Below are 20,138 nucleotides of genomic sequence, written 5' to 3'. Positions count from 1 at the left end.
CAATGACACTCCATCAACCAAAAAGAGCAGACTGCGTCAGGCTTCCCGCCCACCCACCAGTGTACAGCAGAGCAGACAATACTTGTCTGTGCCAAGATGGTGCCCTGCTCTCCCCCCTCCCTGAATCAGCAGAGCAGCATCCTGCCACCACAACACAGTGGCTCTTAATCTACTTCCATTACGGCCCCTGTGTGCTTGGCTCTGCCACAGGCAGCAAATTTTGACTATCACTGACCCGCCTGTCCCCCCGGTCAAACATTGCCCACAGAGCAGGCTGTGTCCCTCCGCAGGCCACTAGGATGCACTGGCAACTTGGGTTGTGCCTGGGCAGTGCCACCCATCCTCGTGGCGCAATCTTCCTAGGGGCTTAATGGGGTAGGTTTAATCCCACACTGTTCCCTTCCCGCTGTCCCCCCCCCCCCCGCGTTGAGACAGTGCCCCTTCTTCCTACTTATTCCCTGCCACCATGGCAAGGGAGATCCAGACTGCCCTTCGCCGTGCCGGGGCAGCGCTTGCTTCCACTCCCGTGGCGATTTTCGTTCCGTTTTGCAATTCACGGCCTAGCAGAGCGAAGAGAGGCAGCAGTGGCAACCCTAGCCCCAGCGTGCCTCTTTCCCCATCTCTCTCTCTCTCGGTCCCCATAGAGTGCCCCCCTCCCTCGGGGAAGGGCTGCCCCCTCCGCGCCCGGCCGAGCGAGAGCGCACAATGGAGCCGGGCAATCCCTCGCCGCGCAAGGCTCAGAAATGCAAATCGCCGCCGCTGCCTGCGGCTCCGTACAATGGAAGGGAGGGAGGAAGGGAGCGAGAGAGAGGGAGGGAGGAAGGAAGGAAGGGAGAGAGAGTGAGAGAGTGAGAGAGAGAGGGAAGGCGAAGAGGAGAGAAGAGGAGAGGGGGGAGCCCCACTGGCGGGGAGGCTGCTCGCCCCGGCCCAGCCCCGACGACGCGGCGGGTCCCCGGAGCGCCCCCCTCCTCCTCCGCGCCGCCTCGCCGTGCGCCTTGGTGAGTAGCTGCGCTGCGCCGCGCCGTCCGCCCGCCCACCGTGCGCCCCCCTCCCCAGAAAACCCGCCCGACCACTCGGCTCTCCTCTCTCCCCCCCACCCCCGGGGCTCCCAGAGCAGGTGCATGGCAGCAGGGGAAGCGAGGCCCGGGCTCCGATCTTCGTCGCGGGGTGGGGTGGGGGGCAAGTCACCCGGCCGCGGGGCTGCAACCGGGCCAAGCTGCGGGGTTGCGCACCGCCTGGGCGGCGCACGGAAACCGCCCGGCCTCGGCCTCAGGCTTCGTTATCCCCGAATGACCCGGTCGATTTCCTCCATGTCTTTCTCTAATAGATCCTTCTCTCCCCACCCCCAGCCCCACTATTCCTCGTCGCCTCTCTCCCCCCCCCCCCGCGCAACTCCCCAGCCACGTGACTGTGATTGGAACTTAGAAGGGGGGCTCTGCTTCAGAAATCGGAGTAGGGGGAAATGTGGCGCGGGGGGGTGGGGGTGGGGGTGGGCCCGTTGGGGCCATTTGGGGTGAAGTCGCTTCTGCGGGAGGAAGGGAGGGGGGTTCCTATAGCAGGTGGCTCGGAGCCATGAGGGGTGGCGGGGTGGGGTGCGGTGGGGCGGGAGTGGATCGCGGCTGGTGCTGCAGCGACGAGGGCCAGAGGGCCATGCTCTCATTCCATCTCTAGGGCATCCCCCTCTCCCTCAACCCCCCTCCCCGCCCCACATACTTTGTAAGGGTTGTTTCGAGCTGTCCCACAATCCCACATTTCTGTACCCTTTCAGTGGCACTAAATGGAATGCGCACGCGGGGGGGGGGGCTGTCCTCCGATGTAATGACCCAAGATTATTAAGTTATGACTCTCAGAAGCTTGAAACTTAAGTGGGGAGAGGGGTGTCTAAAGGGTGATGACTCGGTAGCCCTTCATCACTGGAACAGCCCCCTTTACTCATCCTAACCCCCACCCCCCACTGGAATGTGCACTGGAGCATTTGCTCAGGCAGCTGCTCCCTTTGTTCAGGGCGTGTGGGGCGGGAAGGGGGGGTCAGCTCTGTGTCTTGCTGGGACAGTCACTCTCTTGTCTCTTCTCACACGCCAAAGCGGGGCTGTGGTGTGAGTGAGGGGACTGGCCTGCTCCCATGGATATATTTCCCCCTCTCCTCCCCCTATACTCCATCGTGGCCTCGAAGTTGGCGGGAGTTGGCTTGAGGCCTGGCAGCCGCCATCCCTATTCCTGGGACCCAGGGGAACCTTGAAAAGCTGCCCTGTTTTTCCTTAGGGTGCCTTCCCCTAAGAAGCAGCCATCTTGTTTGTTTCTGAATAAGACTAAATGGGCACCCAACACACACACACCACCGTTAGGTACAGTTGCACTCTATTATCATGTACCTCTCCCTCCGCATAGTATGCACAAACAAGCAAGACAGGACTGTCTGCCTCCCTAATACTGAGTAGGCCCAAAAGACTTCATGGTGTGTGTGTGTGTGTGTGTGTGTGTGTGTGTTAAAAAAAAAAAGATTAGTCATTTGGGTACTGCTATAGGCCCAGCATGGCAAGGTGCCAAAATGAATCAGCTATCTTTTATGCAGGCTTATGAATACCACCAGCCTTGCATTGCTGCAAGAGAACAAGGCCTCCTGCTTGATTTTGGCAATACCTAGGGGAAGAACAGGCCCGTAACACTCTCTCTGCAAACTAGACCCACCATTATAAGCAACAGAATGTTCTATAATAAAGGTGTCAGGATAGTACCTGGTGTGCTGTTCCAAAATCACGGCTTAGTGTTAGAACCTGTTTTTATATGCCTCTGGGCACAATCATGTGTAAGAGACACTCTGCACATTGTCCAAGGCACTCTGTTATTAGTTCTTAATAACAAAGAAAAGAGTGCCTCAGAGGATGTGCAGAGTGTCTATTACACTAGCCACAGCAAGCTACCCTCAGCTCTCCCTCCGTGCCACCACATGAGAATACAGGGCAGACCTGCCTTATCAGAGGCTGACTTACAAACAAGATTAAGGCCTGCCCATTGGGCAAGTGTCCCCTCTTTTGAAGAGCGTTTGCAAGGAAATAATTAGTATGGTAAACTATAAGACTGTGTGCCTTTCTAGATGGCAAGCTTTCAGGTTGCATAGAACACTTGCAGACAATAATAAAAAGTTGGACAAGGCAGAGTCTTTTTTTTCCGTCTGAGAAATGTTTCTATGCTTCTCATATGATTGCTGCCTTACTCAGCCTATATGAACCATTTTAGGGCTTGTTCATACAAGGTTATGTTATCCCGAGTTTGTTACTCTGAAATAATATTCTATGTCTATACAAGCAAAGAATTCCAGGGAGTCTCTGCTCACTCTTGCTTACTGTCTCAGTTCATTCAAAGACTGCTAAATTTGCTCTGAGGCACACTGAACTCCATCTAGCAGCTATCACAACACTATATAAGTTTACATGACCTCTTAGCCCACGACGACATGGGAGCCAAAGAGTCTCTGATTTTGCCACAGGTTGTCAAATCTCATTTCAATTCCTTCAACCCCTGATTCACCCCTTGAACCTGTAACAGGCCAGTGTTTATGGAGAGTTGAAGGGTTGCTGTCCTTGAGTAATGAGGACATTTCTCCAGCACAGCCTTAAACTGTTAAAAATAGTCATGCTATTCCCCACCTGTCCCAGAAACCTTGGAAACTGTACTTCTGTTAAGAATGCTAGGGCTCTAACAGAAGTCTGTATTCTTGTTAGACTGCAGTTCCCATGATTCCTGGAGTTGGAGAGCTTTGACAGCTAAACTGGTATAAAACAAATAGGAATTTGCAGTAGCATAGAGGTCCCCTAAGAAGCTTTAAGGATACCATGGTTCCTTTGGGATAAGAATTGCCATCTGTGTTACAGAGAGTGTAAAAGCTGTGAAAGATACATACATACACAGTTGCCATCAGAAGTAAAGTGCATTCCCAGAGAAGTCTTAACTAAACCTGAGGGTAGAGCCTATGGCTTATTTTTATGTAAAATGTGTAACCTTTAAAGGGATTCTAGAAATATTACTATAGTTATTAGTACTACCTCTGCTACTAATGATGGTGATGGTTGCAGGATTAAGGAAGAAGTGCTGTTCACATGCATAATCTTATGATGCTGTATGAATGCTGTGGTTAAATTTTATTTGTTAAAGTTTATAATCTCCTTTTTTTCTACCAGGTGCTATGGCACATGTCTTTAGCTGTGAATTATTTCTATAAACAGCAGGTGTGTTGACAAAACTGCTCCTGGGCTCTATCACTCCAGATTGTAGGTGGCAAGACTGAATGCCCATCCATAGGAAAATATTTCTTTCAGCAAGGGAACTAGATATGAAGAGCTCAAGCTGAACCTCCCTGATCTGCTGGCTTTTGTAGGTGCAGGAAGCATTCAACCACGTGCACAGGAAGCCAGTTCTGTGAAAGGTATTGCCTTTCCAGTGTGACTATCAACTCCAGACAGACGTTTCTCATAGTTGCTCTCTTCTGTGAGGTCTGTTGCCCTTCCGGAGGGGAGGAGGGGTGTCACATGATAACTATGAATTCACAGCTCTGATTCACACATGCCAAACCTACAGCGAATGTCATCTAAGGTTTCTACCCCCCTCCCCTTCACCAAAGCCGACTGTTTTGAATCTGCAGGCCTTGGACCACCTTGCTTCTTGTTATAGTCCTTTTTTTTTTTTTTGCTGGCTTCTGCACAAATCAAAGCTGCTTCCTTTTCTAAGAAGGTGCTTGCAAGCTGTAAAATTGCATTTGGACATTTTCCTTAGAATGTGGGGGTTTTAAGGCACACACACTTAAAGTGATGTACTTGGGACTTGCTACCTCTTTACACGATTTAACCAACCTATTGTTTCTGTAAATCAGTGTGATTAACGGGCTGGTTTTTCATTTTTATGGTTGAAGTGAAGATTCCAGTTCCTGCTTGTAATTGTGAGTACAGAATCAAGAGGTGGTTGTTCATTTCAGATTAATTAATGCAGGATGCTATCTTGTGATTCTGCTGGTGTTTTGTTACCTAGAACTGGGAGGCTTAAGAGCCAGCTGGGATGCATCAATTGTGCTTAGTTCATCAGAAATCCTTGCAGCCTTGAGTATTTGTACAGTGTTTTAGTAGTGATGTAACCTAAAGCAGAGGTGAGGAACCCCTTTTTAAGAGTGTGGGTCACAATATCAATTTGGTGGGCCTGACCAGAGAACACAGCACGAAGGCACTTTGGTTCGCAGGCAAAGGATTGTTATTTATTACACACAGAAAATAGGCCTCTTCAAACACTCCCCCCCCCAAATCAAATGAGGGGAAGAGCAAGAGAGTGCTGCACCTTTTGTTGTGTCACCATGCCTACAGCCCTTCAGGTGTAGGGAGCTGAACCCTGCAATGGGGGGAGCCTGTTGAACATGTGAAGGCTCCCTTGTGTGACTGGGAGTCCCTGGAAGATCAGAAATCTGAATTCTGTGGGGAACCAACACAAATAGAACAGGCTCCCTGCTGCGGAAGTTCAGCCCCTCAACATGTGGAGGGTGGCAAGAGCAATGACACCATGGAGGGGGCTTGGCAAGGGAGCACCCTCTTTGTCCCATCCCTACTCTTCTAAGGACAGTGGAGTCTGGTGAGCTGCTAACCCAATTTGCACAGGGATTGTTTCACCACACCAGTCCTGCATCCCATTGAAGGCTACTGCTTTGGGGAAAGAGAAAGGTCATATCCCAAGCCAATCACTGTGTAATGAAGATCCCAGATCAAACCTACTACCAGCTCCAACCCCTTTATAATCAAATTAGCCCTGAAGCCCAGCTCTAATTCCAAATCAGACTGGATGAGTCAGATCCTGAAGACACTGTAGGATTTATGTCACTATAATAGTTAGGACTGCTAAAAAATCTGGGAGTTGCGAGTTGGGTGAGGGTGCAAAAGATGCTTTTTGTTTTCTTTTTTAAGAGATCCCTCACAAAACTACAGGCTTTGGGGAGGAGGGACTGGGATAATTGCTGTGGTGTAGTGTTTAAAGAGTTAGGCTTGTGGAGACCTGGGTTCAGCTCTTTATTCAGTTTGTGAAACTTACTGCTTGGCTCTGGGCTATGTACCATTTCTCAGCCAATAGGACTTGTTTTCATAAAAAGGCAGGAAGAAATCCAGGTACTCTCTGCCTGCGAGCTTCTTTGAAGTTGAGGAGGAGGGCAACAAAAGTGCAATAAAAATAAAATAAAATGACTTGTTAATCCAACTGTTGCATAAATGCACTTGTAAGTCTCTCTCTCTCTCTCTCTCTCTCTCTCTCTCTCTCTCTCTATCTATCTATCTCGGCTCCTCCTGAATTAGGGTTGTGGGATTTGTAGGAGCAGGGCATGCCTGAAAACTGTGTAGAGGGCCCATTGCAGAGCGAGGGAATAAGTAGTAGGAAGAGCCAGCCGCTCATCCTGTTTCCTGGATTCCTAACATGATATTTACAGTCATCACGTTGAATACTTGGCTGCCTGAATGCATCCATACATTCTGAGCTTGGTAAAATATTTTAAATAGCTGGGCTCTGACAGAGCCAATTTTTCAAGGATTTTGTCAGTCTTCTCTTTCCTTTTCCAGGGAGGAAACTCTTGCAGGGAATGAGAGGAGACACACAACCTCCATCACCAGCTAGCCTTACCCCACTGCCACTGCCATCACTTGCTGCAGTCTACAGGCAGGGGTGGGGAGCCGTAGGCCTCAGGGTCAAATGTGACCCTCCATGTGTCAGTCTGGCCCTTTGGGACTCTTCCTCCTGAACCACATCCCCTCTTCTCAGGCCACACCTGGCACCAGCCCTGCTTCACACCCTCCTTGAGTGGCTTTGTGTGACTGGAATGTATCCTTGAACTCTGAGGTTGCAAAGAGGAGAATGTGAGCCTGAGGAAGGTCCCCTACTCCTGAGACGAGGCCACATCCAGACCTGACAGGTAGGCCCTGCGTCAGGAGGTGGCATTGCCGGGCACTCACAAAGCCCACACCCCAGCAGGGAGCCCACTGCCAGCCCCTAGAGCCCCCTGGTTTACCACTGATGCTCCTCCTAAGCATTGCTGCCTGTTCAGCTTTTCAGCTACTGTGTGGATTGAAGGAAGAAGGCAAGCGAAGGGGAGGTGAACCCACACAGGAAACGGGCCCAGTAAGGACATCTTGCTCAGTGACCATTCAAAGCCTGATGTAGGCCAGAGTGAGAAAAACTGAAGGATGGCTGGATTTCAATGCACCTCCTTCCAGTGGTTCCCGATACAGTACTTTGGGAGGCGACCTTTGAAAGTAACCATATTTTATCTCCCCTTTTCTCCAGTTATTGTCTTCTGGTGGGAAGAGAAAGAGAGAGAAATAGGATAGGAGGGCTGTGCTTGTTTGCATCTGCTTCAGGAGAAAAGAGGTTCCAAAGAATCCATATATTGTGGGGTGTTTTTTTGCCATAAATTATAGCTTGAGTTCCACATGCATAGAATTGTAGAAGATGACAGCCTTGCCTCAGGCAGAGTGGGAGCGAGGTTTGGGTAAACATGTTGATCAGACCACACCTGCTTATGGTATTGGGGCATATCACATGTCTGTATCTTGGTGTGCAGTTAGTTCCCTGCCATTTGTCTTCTGCATCATCAGGATTTCAGATTTGAGGTAAAATAAAGCTATTAAACTATGGAACTTCTTGTCCTCAACTTCTGGCATTGTCTTCTCACATCTCTGTCTCTTCTGCTCTCTCCCTTAGAGCTGTGCTTCCTAGCCCCCAGTTTCCTTTCCTTTAGCCACTCTGTCTTGTATTCCCCCACCCTTCAAGAGCTTTTTGCCCCTACTGTCCTTTGCTCTGTGCAAAATGTTCCTAACAGCCAAAGTATAATTGCCCTCACAGAAGCGGACACCCCTGGACACTTGAATGTTTGTGAACATTCCCTGACATCACAGTAGGTCAACTAATGGTTGTCGGGAAAGGAGTAGGGTGCAGAGCACAGCTGTTTTGTTTTTCCCCTGTCTCTTATGAGCATGATCCCAATTATTCCTTTAGAGCTGGAATATCTTGAAATGGTGCTCGTAGAAGCCCGAAGAACACCCTATAGAGTTATGCATTTTTGTTTCAATTTCATGAACTGCAGAGCCAAGTGTTTCTGTTTTTATTAGCTTCTGTGGAAGCGTAGGTTTTCTGTTATTCGGAGCCGTGGGTGCATGTTCTGCTGAACTCTGCAAAAACAATGGGATGTTTTACGTGCAAGCACTTGTACCGTGAAGCATTGAGAGACATTTCATGGTATGAAAGTTGTTAACACACACTTTGCCTGTTTGTATCCCACTCCTTCCTCCGATGAGCTCTCCACAGTCAGCATAGAAGTTGAGGGTGTGGGGCCCAGAAGGAGAGGCTGCATGGGAGGTCTCAAAGGGATGCACCCAGCCTGTGAGCTAGAGACTCCACTGAGGTCATCCATTGAGCCAAACCAAGCACCCCTACTTTTACCCCACAAATTTTCCTTTGGATGATTCATTGGGGTAAGATTTGACGGATTCGACAGGCAGTCAGATCAGGAAATAAATTTCCCCCAGGGATGTTTTGCCCTTCCCTGCATTCTTGTCAGACTTTGTACAAACTCTGCAGTGAAAGAAGATGCAGTTGAGGCTTTTCCCACACTTCTCCTGCCACTCACTCTCTCTTTTGGCTTGCAGGGTGGTGAAATAATTTCCTGCTGCAGGAGGTGGGAAAAGAGAGGTTGGGCAGGGCCGAGGGAGGGGCAGCAGTGAAGAGAAGCCATGGCTACGCCCTGTTTTTTACTTCAGAGGCACTAAGCTGCGTGGCAGACAAAAATCTCCATTGCAACCTGGCAGTGTATTATCTGGCTTGGCTTCCTTCCTTCATCTTACTGCTGGACCAGTCCTGCTTTAGCATCCCCAGGAATGTTGGTCTGAGACACAACATGGGCAAAATACTTGCAAGGTTCCAAAGGCTCTGTTCCATAGAGATAGAATAAGGACCACTGTGCTGTCAGTTCAAGGTTTACAACTTTCTCACCTCACTCTCTGGTTCCTAAAACAGGTTAAATCCAACTTAAATCATGCACATTGCATGTGGAAATTAGGGTGGGTAGCATTCTCAAAGCTACCAGCATGAGTTTGACTAAACTGCGGGAGGCAGTGGAAGACAGAAGTGCCTGGCGTGCTCTGGTCCATGGGGTCACGAAGAGTCGGACACGACTAAACGACAACAACAACATACTCATGTCAACAAATCTCTCTGCACTTGAACCCCTTCCCCTGATGTTGGGGGTCTCTTATGTCAGGATTGGGGAGCATGATGGTGGTCTTGCCGACGCTGTGGGCTAAAACTCCCAACTGCCCATTGGTCATGCTGGCTGCGGTCAATGGGAGTTGGGAGTCCCAACTTGCAGAGTTCCCTTCCCTGCTCTTACATATTCAGTGGTGAACAAAATGTACCCTGGGCAAATCCAGGGGTACTTCAGTCCTACACTGTATAAGTTCCAGGGTTAAGCCTCAGCAGCAGAAATGTGCCAAGATAGCTCTCTGGATGTGGCACAGATTAAGTCCTTGTGAATGAAGAATTAATGGTATTTATCAAATAGTGAGCACTGCAAAATGGCAACTGTGGGCAGAAGGCCTGAGCTTTTCTTGTTGAAATTCCTTTTTTTAGTAGAAGCATGAAAAGCTGCCTGATATACCAAGTCCTATCTAGCTCAGAATTGGCTGGCAGCTGCTTTCAAGGGTTTCAGACAAGGGAGTGTTTCCTCTCCCTATCTGGATATGTTGAGGATTAAACCTGAGACCTCCTGCATGCAAATCAGATGTTTGACCTCTGAGCTAAAGCCCTTCCGTTTCTCCCCTTTCCTGCAGCTCATGCTCCCGCCTACCTGCCTATCAGGTGTGAGATGTCAGGTCACATCCTACGTGCTGCCCTTTCACCAATCAACGACTGAAGCATGTGATCAGGAGCATCATGGAGGTAAGCCAGAAGACCAGGGTTAGGTGTGGCTGTCTAGGAGAGGGACTTAAATGCCCTTGCATGTCAGCCACACTGTCTCAGCTAGAGATGGGTAAGCTCTCCCAGGCTTATCATGAATTAGTTTGGAAAGTAGGATCTTCTTTCTCCAATCTCCGCCCCCCTTCGAATGGGAAGATCTTGTATAATTTTTTCCAAGCTGAAAGTCAAAGCCTAGAAAAATTACTTCCATTCGCCCTCTAATGGATGTAATGGAATGACATGACTTAATTACTTTTAATAGGGGAGGCTACACACACACACACATTGTTGCATTGTTTTTTTTGTGTTCTTTTCCACCTTTGATACAAATCCTTGCCAGGCAGGCTACATTCAAATCAAAATATAGCAATGAAATTACAGCCAAATAGTATCCTAGCATATCAGTTCATCAGGATCCTTCCCACAGGGCAGCTGGTGTCATTTCGTACGATTTTTTTTGCTTAGGGTGGTGAAGGACGGTCCATCTGGGACAGGAGAAGCCTCCAATGCCTTTTTCATCTGCATTCTTACGGGCTTCCCATGGGCGGCAACTATGAGAGGAGGTTCATACACCTGCCTCATAAGCTCTTGTTCCTTCCCACAGGGCAGTTGGTGTCAATTGGCATGGGGGTGGGACACATTCCAGTTGGAGCAGGAACAGGAGAATGGGCAAAAACTGAAAGGAGGAGGAAGCTCATCTCCTGTCAAAGAGTCCTTTGGAATGTAATGAAGCCCCATTTTCCCATCACATTCAAGAGGGAAAAACTGTTCCCTCCTTGGGCACAGGAAGCCAGCAATTGGGGTAAAATGTGGAGAAAGATTCTGAGGTTGTAAAGGTCATTTCTCCTTTGGTGCCTATGGGCCAGGCTTTTACTGGCCTAGCTCTGGAGAATGTTGCCTTTATCTCTATTCCCAGCAATGGGTCTTACTGCTCTTCCCCTTGTTGGGTTCCCAGCAAAGCTCCCTCAGCATGATGTCCCTTTGCAGCAAACCTATAGATTGATTGGCTTTCAGCCTATGGTTCTGCAACCTCCACTGTGGCAAAGGATTAGGTTTGGGCACCTAATCCCTGCAGGAAGAGATGCTTGAGTCACCCCTTGCCCATACAAGCGGAGCTTGGCCTTCATATGAGGGAATACCACGTGGCTGTGTTATCAGCTGCTAGTTTGCAAGCTGCTTTTGTAAGGGTGTCTGCAGGCCTCCTGCCTGGCCAGCGCCACTCTGCGTAAAGATCATTCGCTCCTTCCTCCAGCAGTGAGCTGTTTAGTTACGCTGGAACAGCAGTGGTGTGAAAGAGGATTTTTTTTTGGCAGTGTGTGTCATTCCATGCTGAGGCTTCCACTGCCTTTCCCCTCCTTCTCGTTCCTGCAGGGTGCAGATTACCAGTTGCCTTCTGCCCACTCAGCCAGTGTGACCCTCTCTTCCCCATCCTCCTCCCCCTCTTCCTGTGATGGAGCGGACACCCTGGCTTTCAACGGGGAGCTGGATCTGCAACGCTACTCCAACGGGCCGGGGGGACCTGGGGGCGAAGCCCGCCCTTACCCGTGCCCCATCTGCGGCAAGCGGTTCCGCTTCAACAGCATCCTGGCCCTGCACACGCGCATCCACACCAGCTCTTCCCCTCTCACCTGCCCCTACTGCGGCCACCGGGCGGGGCAGCGTGCCAGCCTGCGCCTCCACTTGCGCTCCCACTGCCCCGAGGCCCGCGCCCGCCTCAGCCACCAGAGCCGCCTGCTGCTTGAGCTGGAGGAACGGGCGCTTTTGCGGGGGCAAGAGGAGGAGGAGGAGAAGGAGGAGGAGGAAGAGGAGGAGGAGGAAGATGAAGAGGAGGAAGAAGAAGAACAAGCTGCCCCTGCTCCGCCTCCACCCCTGCCCACCTTCCGCTGCCCTTTCTGCAAGGGCAAGTTCCGTACCGCCGGCGAGCGGGACCGCCACCTCCGCATCCTCCACCAGCCCTACAAGTGTGGACAGTGCTCCTTTGCCGCTGCCCAGGAGGTGGAACTCCAGTGGCACAACCAGCAAGCCCATGGGCTCCCGGCCGCCCGGCTGCCCACCCCTCCTGCCCCTGTCCCTGCCGCAGCCGCTCCGCCTGCCCCTCCGGCCTCTGCCCCTGCCGCTCCCTCAGCCGCTGCACCCACTGAGTTCCGCTGCCAGGTTTGCGGCCAGGCCTTCACCCAGTCCTGGTTCCTCAAGGGTCACATGCGGAAGCACAAAGACTCCTTCGACCACAAGTGCCAGGTGTGTGGGCGTGGCTTCAAGGAGCCGTGGTTCCTCAAGAACCACATGAAGGTTCATCTCAGCAAGCTAGGCCTTCAGAGTGAACAAAGAGGGCCCGGCCCAGGCCGGTCCGCCCAAAGCTTACTCGTCGGCTGCGAGGCCCTCTACCCTTCCCTCCTCTCCCCTCGGCCCACGGATAAGGCCAGCACGGGCAATTTCTTGGGCTATGGCGATGCCAGCTGCGCCGAGCGGCTGCAGGCCACAGCTCGGGCGGTGGAGAGTGGCCAGCAGTGGAGGGAGCGCTCTTACGCAGGAGGTTCCAAGCTGGTGAGAGAGGACCCAGGAGGGAGCCACCGCTGCCCAGATTGCTCCCGGACCTTCGGCACATTCCAACAGATGGCCTTGCACCGACAGAGCCACCTGTCCCGAGAGAGGGAGTGGAGCAAGGGGCAGTCGCTGGGCTCTCACCTTCTCGCAGGACACTGGCTCCCCACAAATGTCAGAGCCTCCACAGCAGCCAACACCAGTCCGTCTCTGCTGACCCAGGAGGAAAAGGGCAAGTATGGACAAGCAGAGCATAGCTGCTTTGGGATTTGGGGGTGGTTGTTTTTTTGTGGGGGCTACCAAAGTGGGTCTCACATACCACAAAGCAACCTCAGATTCTAGACCAACCCGTGCTTTTGAGCTGCTTCCTCTAGCAAAATAAAAAATGAGGATGTGGGTGGGTATACATTCCATAGCTAGGCTGCTTTTAGCTGAAAACTGCATTTCCCCCTTTGTTTTATAAAAGGATATGTGTGAGGGGTGGAGGAAGAGATTAAGGGATATGTCCAGTTGATGGATATGAATAAAGGTCAGGAATAAACTGATAGAATTGTATCGGTAGGCCAAACCCAGCAAATGAAGCAACATACTGGATGGAAAATGCTTAACAGAACCATATGTTTAAAATAATGATGTTTAGCAGCGGCCTGTGTGGTGGGACATGGTTGCCACTATTGGGTAGCATCCAGGGCAGAAGCAGGGCAAGACCCATGTACTTACTGACGTCCACCTTTCCTCCAGCCCTCTAACAGAACTGCACAGGAGGCTGATGATGCCATTGGATATCAGAGCACATCCCACCAAATAGGATGCTACTAAATTCTTTAAAACATTTAAGTAACTAGCCTAAAGGGATAGCCAACATGGAGTTGACCAGTTGCTTTTGGACACCAGTTCCCATCAGCCCCATCCAGCATGGCCCAGTGGTCAGGGGTGATGGGAACTGTAGTCCTTAAATATCTACAGGACACCACTTTGGTCTAAACAACGGAGTGCTTATAATATAAAATACAAAATAAACCAACTAACAAAAACCTTGTAAAGCTACCATGCCTGGAATTCTGGGAAGGGCAACAAGCCTGGCATGCAGTTATCTACAAATTTTACCTCAGAATGAGCAAGAGTTCCGTGATACCCAAACAATAGCTCTCAGTATTCAAAATATTAGTTGGTGTAACTGAAACATTTCTCCATTGCTCTGCACAGTTTTGCATGATTGTACGGTGTCTCACCTCTGCCTCCCAGTTAAAACAAGTTTGGGCAAGGGGATGTTGGTGTCATGAGACCTTGTAGCTTTCTGCATAAGCACTCACGTGCACCCACACCCAGATTCTGCATGAGGAAAATTCAAACTCTGTGTCTTGAAGGAAATAAACTGCATTGATGCAAATAAATACTTTCCCAAGTGGTTTTACAACATTCCTTCAAAGCACATATCCGCACAACAAATGCATATCTGTTTTATACTGTTCCACTGTTCTAGAAGCCATACTGTTTTGCTGTTCTCCCAGTAAACCTGGGGAACTGTGATAATTGTGCTGAGAACTTTTCTGGAACCTGTAACTCCTCCCTCCACAGAACAGCAGTTCCTACCAATTCCTGATTAGAGAAAAGGGCTATTAAGCCATTTTAAGCCTATGATGTAGAAATGTCCTAATTCTCAAGTCTGCCACATTGTTTAGCTCTTAAAAAAAAAACAACGTAAGGCATGAATCACATGCTGTGTCACCGCCATGAGGTGATTTTTACCATGTCATTTTTGTATGGTGGATGTGTTGCTTAAATATGCCCTCAGGTGGCGAAAGCTGGGATTTACCACACTTGTTCGAATAACTGGAAACTAGGCTTTGAGGTTATTATGTTTAGTGTAGTAAATTCCATCTCTTTCCACCTGAGGGTGCATTAAAACATGTTCACCATTCCAAAAATATCATGGCCTCATTTTTTGCTTTGTATGCATTTGTGTGTGCATTTCTTCTTCCCCACAAGACCAGCATGAACCAACACTCAGGCAGCTAACTTGGGCCTCAGTACAAACCATAGTTTGGAGTGATGTGAATGAGCTGAAGTGAGCCTCAGGGTCTTGTGGCTGTGCTCTCCCTCTCCCGCTCTTCCATTAGGATGAGTTTGAAAGCTTTTGCCTAACCTCAGCTTGTCATCTAAACTGACAAGCTGTGGTTAACGTTGATTATGGTTTGTTTGAAGCAAGCCAATGTGAAACCATGTTGCTGACCAAATGGTTTTTATTTTAGACTTGGTGTATGAGGGTGCAGTATCAATTTTTCCAGTCAGTTGATATATATATATATATGCGCGCCATATGACTAAGAAAAAAGAAGTGGAAAAGATGAAAACACGGTCAGATGTTAATATAACAAACAGAATATCTCTTTTTAAAAAATCAAACCAACCTATCAAAGTCAACTTCTGTTGTCACAAATGATTGTTTTTCTATTTCCATCTCTAAAAACATTTTAAAAATCACCATTTTTTTGACACATCACTGCATGGTGTGTGTGATGTTTGTGAACAGTTGCAATGATTTTTTTTTATTCTAAAGCATTCCGTGTAATCTTTACCCAAGGCAGCCAATCTTCTGTCATTGGTGTTTATTTTCAATTCACAACCCACCCACCCCCGTTTAGAGCAGTCATCATTTTTTGCAGCTACTATGTTGAGCTACATTTTGAAACAAATGTGACAAATTAGCTACAGATCCAGACCTTGCAATGCAGCTGTCATGGTTGTCTTTGAAGGCATGGTCTGTGTTGGGGTGAAAAAGTGAGACACCTGTGGCACTTATGGATGTGTGTGTGTGGGGGGGGGTAAAAACTATGTTTCTATAGCTCTAAAGAAGAGCAAAGCGGCAGAGAATCCATATGTAAAGCATATAGAGAAGGGTCAAGAAACCTTGCAATCCCCTCCTACTAAAAATCTTCCCTCCTTGCTGTGTTTTCCCCAGACATGCAAGGGCAGTCGCGCCTGGACGGATCCCGGCGGGGCACTGGGAAAGACTGTCCGTTCTGTGGGAAGTCCTTCAGATCCTCCCACCATCTAAAGGTGCACCTCCGCGTCCACACAGGTAAGATCAAGATGCTGCAAAAGTGGGGTAGGGTTTGCCTAAACCGGTGGAAATGTGCAATAAGGCTGGTACCTGCTAGGTCCCCCCCCCACCGCCCCAAGTTCTGTATCTTGCAGAGGCATACCACACGGGTGGAACCTGATACCATCTGAGGCAGCTCAGACCTCTGTAAAGTCGTACCTTGGTTGAAGAACGCCTTGCGAGTCAAACCTTTTGGCCGCAAACCTGGAAGTGGGTGTTCTGGTTTGTGAATGTTCTTTGGAACCCGAACGGGCAACAGGGCTTCCTGCAGCCAGTTGGAAGCTGTGCCTTGACTTCCGAACGTTTTAGAAGTCAAATGGACTTCCTGAACGGATTCCGTTGGACTTCAGAGGTGCAACTATACTGCCTGTTCCTTTGCTTTCACCAGACATGCAAAGCAGTGGCACAAGTGCAGACGCGGAGCAACATTCTCTGCTGATCTCAGTTTAGGCTGCCTTTCCTTTCCGTATAAAAACTCAAAACTGGTTACAAAAAGCCAGCACAAAGAAATATATATTATGTATAAAACTACCAATAAAAATGGTAAACTAGATTAGTAGGCTGATAAAATGTTTTTTTTGAGCTAACAACTTTGGGGGGCAATTATTTATTTATTTATTATTACACTTTATATCCCACCTTTCCTTCAAGGAGCTCAAGGTAACTCACATAGTTGTCGTCTCCATTTTATTCTTCCAACAACCTTGCGGGGTAGGTTAGGCTAAGAGACAGTGGCTGGTCCGTGAGAGCTTCCTTGCAGGGGATTGAAAACACTCACCACACCAGACCGACTTATTTGCAAGGATGCTTCATATTTTGTCTGTTGGTTCCTTTCGAGGCTCACCACCTTAGAGAGGAAATGCAAAGTTGTGGTGTCACAACCCAAAGGCCCTGCTCTGCCTGTTCATTGATTGAACCTCCTCAACAGGTAGAACTTGAAGTGGGGCGTTCCCCGTGTGTCTTAAACACTGGGTGAATTGTAATATTTCGCTCTGAAGATCACACTGTAGATGGTTGATGCTTTTTGCACAACTCTGCAAGGTTGCCTTTATTCCTTTTTTATAGTTGGGGGAAACAGAGAGAGAATGATTCACCCAAAGTCCCTCGGTTAGTTTGCCCCAGAGGTGGAGCTTGAACCAAGGGCTGCCAGGTCCAAAGTCAACTGTCTAGGAAACAGGAAACTGCATTTGTTTGCTGCCTTTCCAACTTGCCTCTACCATTTCTCCTTGCAGGCGAGCGCCCGTACAAATGCCCTCACTGTGACTACGCTGGGACACAGTCTGGCTCTCTCAAGTACCACTTGCAGCGCCATCATCGGGAGCAGAAGAGTGCTGCGGCTGCAGCAGCTGCTGCGGCAGGAACGCTGGAACGGTGCCACATTCCCCTCGCTCCCACCGCAGTCCCTGCCTTTCCCGCCACGCAGCTCGCCAAGAGCCACGGGCCCTTCCTGTCTCTCGGGAGCTTGGGTGCAGCTCGGTCCCGCCCATCCCGCCGCAAGCCGCTGCTCAACGGGAAGACCGACTTCCAGCCCCTGGACCTGTCGCTGCGCCCGACTTTGGCGGGAGGAGCCCTCCACCGCTGCCAGTTCTGCCCCTTTGCCACCTCGGCTCCTGAGCTCATGGAGTTACATCTCCAAGTCCACCACAGCCGGAAAGCCCGAACCCGCCGCTGCTCTCACACTGCCCCTAAGCCCCGGGGGGTGGCGGAGGAGGAGCTGCCCGAACCCCAGAGCCCCCAGCTGAAAGCACCCAAGTCTCTAAGTCCAAAGGGGGAGATGACCAAACCTCAGAACCTCTGGCATTCGGAAGACCAGGGAGAACTTCCCCTGCCTGAGTTGCCCCGCGGGAAGAGGACGCCCGATCGAGCAATAGTTTCCAGCCTCTCTCCTGGAGCCACACCAGCTAACCAAGATTGGGAGAACCTGTCGCAAGACTCTGAAGAGCCAAGAGGAGAGGAGGAATTGCCTGCCCCCAAGGTCCAAAAGGGCCCACACCAGGAGACATCTAAGACAGGCCAAGGCCTCATGGAATTGCAGCTGGAGCCAGTGCAGGCCTGAGTACGTCTACTCTGCATATATAAACCAGTTTCGAGCCTGTTTAACTGTCATGGCGGCTCTCAAGCAAGGGACCCTGGGAACTGTAGCTCCTTTCTATGAAGCAGCAATCTCTAATAAAGAATTCTCAAGCACCCTACGAATCTACGCTTCCCAGAGTTCACGGGGAGGGTCTTGGATAGCCCCTAGTTTAGTGGTAGAGCCCATGCTTTGCATGCATTAAGGTCCCAGGTTCAGTCCCTCGTATCTCTAGCCAAAAGAGGCAAGGCTCGGAAAGGCCGCTGCCAGAAACCTTGAACGGACACGGCCAATTAAAGCAGAAAACATGGGGCTCGATGGATCAATAAATAGTCCTGCGCAATAAAAGGCAGCTTCACAAGACAGTTGAACCAATTTCAGACCTGTTTACATTTGTAGTATAGACGTGCAGAGACCAGAAGAGGCAGCTAGTAAGATGCCACTCCACAAATGACAGGGTCATGCACCCATCTGTTGAGAGGCATCAAAATAGAAGGTAGTAGGGTTGTCTTTTTGGAAACAGGTTTCTGTGTCTTTAACAGCAGCGAGGCAGGCAGAAATTCAAGAGGTGCAGATCTTCTCTGTCATGGAGCTGTTAATGGTACAGAAGACCTGTCAGGAAAAGTGCCAACCTTGGGATGTAGAAGGGAGAAGCTGTGATAACGGCTGGGGTGTGGAATTGGTTAAGGGGCAGCGATGCTGTTAAAAGTCTTTTTTAGTCAAACAGGGTTTTGGGGTGAGGTGGCTGGAGTCCATTGGATTCCAATGCCTTGTTCTCGCCTCAGTTCTGGGCTTGATGCTGCTTCCTATCGGTGCCACTGTATGAGAAATTGGGCCCTTTCAGGACCTCATTGTTGGCACAAACATAGGGTTGATAGGCCCCGTAGGGAAGAAGACACCTGTGGTGTATACCGTTTTTGTAAAAAAAGGGGAGCATTTCTGCGGGCACAGCTTTCCCTCTCCGTGGTGCTGCTGCTATGGCGGGAGAAGCTGGTCCTTTCAAAATCCCCCCTTTAATAACACAGGAGCCCTGTCTCCATTAGCCTGTTTACCCTGTCGAGTGCCACAGAGGCAGGGCAGGCCGCACCAGCCACTCTTGGCCTAAGGGGACTTCAAGCACCTGTGTTGGGGCCTTGTCTCCATAACAACCAGGTGCTACAGTCTCTTGTGTGCGTAGCAAGCAAGCAAACCCAGTGCCAGTATGTTATCTCCGTAGTGACCCAGGAACAGAGCCCTGTTTCTGTAGTGAACTGGCATGTCAGGGAGCTTGACAACTTCTAGAGTTTTCTATTTTTTTATTGTTTTTCTTGTAGAAAATTTGAAACTGGAAATAAAAATTAAAATGAGAATCAACTAACGCTTCATTCAGTGCTTGTGTGAGTTGTGATCAGTGTTCTCAATGCAATCCCTGTCAACAGATTTAAAAGCTGCAGCTTCACATACCCCCCCTTTTTTTAAAAAAAGAAAAATCCCCTAGAACAACTGTAGTACTGCTGTAAGCTCACTGTCCTTTAAATGGTGCAAAAATAAGTTTTACCAGATTTTCTGTTTCTGAACATCTGAGAACTGGAAACTAATTCCTAAAATTGTGTGTTCCTGGGTTTGAGCTCAACTAAATCATATTAAAGAATCTCATGGCGCCTTGAAGACTTAACAATTTTACTATAGCATAAACTTTCTTGGGTGGCTTGATGCCTCTAAGTTTAGAGGAGGAACAGAGCCACCAAATAATACGGTAGTAGTTTCTACATCTTCAATATAGTTCTAAGGTATGCAGAAGTATATTTGTATGCATTTTTTAAAAATAGCCTGAAAAAAGATCTGTGGTCCGTGCTTTCCAGGACCTACAGAATGAAGGTGTCAGCTTAAAAACAACAACCACGAAATGCTGGAGGTGTCAGGCTTTTTTATATAAAAAAGAAAGAAGGTGGGAAGAGGATTAATCTGCTTGAATAAATAAAAATGTACAGTATTCTGGAGCAAGGGGTGAGGGTGGGGGATGCATGCAAGGATTTTTTAAAAAAAAGCTACACTGGGCTCCTTACGACCTGTTTATTGAGCATTAATTTGCTTGAACAAAGCATATGAGGAGGTTATGGTGATGTCCGATCTTTATTTATTGAGCATCTGTTCTGATTTGTTTGCAGGGAAGTGCAAGAATAAGCATCCTCATTTGTTTTTGCTCATTTACATGCCTTCCTGTCAGTCATTTGTCCCCATACTCACAGTTTTTAGTGCACGTCACTGACAGTCTCCTAACCACATTTTGTGTGTCTCTCTCATGTATTATTATTATTATTATTATTATTACATCAGAGCTACAGAGCACTGCAATCCATTGTAACTCTGAAAACCTAAATTTCCAGTGTGCAATTGAATCCCTTCTGCAAAAATACAATCTAGAAGTGACTGATGGCAAAGTTTTTCCTTCCTACCCTTTCCCAATGTGTTCCT

General features: G+C 49.1%; 1 protein-coding gene across 1 annotated transcript; it reads left to right on the top strand.

Annotated features, from left to right (window-relative positions):
* Positions 1–414: 414 nt before the first annotated feature.
* ZNF219 (zinc finger protein 219) lies at positions 415–19,037 on the top strand. The gene is made up of 5 exons (XM_081835003.1): positions 415–998; positions 9,843–9,951; positions 11,341–12,742; positions 15,473–15,592; positions 16,846–19,037. The coding sequence occupies exons 2-5, from the start codon at positions 9,946–9,948 to the stop codon at positions 17,667–17,669; spliced, it is 2,352 nt and encodes a 783-aa protein (XP_081691129.1). The 5' UTR covers positions 415–998; positions 9,843–9,945; the 3' UTR covers positions 17,670–19,037.
* The last annotated feature ends 1,101 nt before the right edge of the window (positions 19,038–20,138 follow it).

This window comes from Podarcis erhardii, assembly GCF_964252035.2.
Source record: "Podarcis erhardii genome assembly, chromosome: 13".
Taxonomy (NCBI): domain Eukaryota; kingdom Metazoa; phylum Chordata; class Lepidosauria; order Squamata; family Lacertidae; genus Podarcis; species Podarcis erhardii.
This window is presented reverse-complemented; position numbering and strand designations above follow the sequence as displayed.

Coding starts and splice junctions, on each gene's coding strand:
- ZNF219 (XM_081835003.1), top strand. Junction 12,743..15,472: donor GCTGACCCAGGAGGAAAAGG/GCAAGTATGGAC, acceptor TGTTTTCCCCAG/ACATGCAAGGGCAGTCGCGC. Junction 15,593..16,845: donor GCACCTCCGCGTCCACACAG/GTAAGATCAAGA, acceptor TTCTCCTTGCAG/GCGAGCGCCCGTACAAATGC.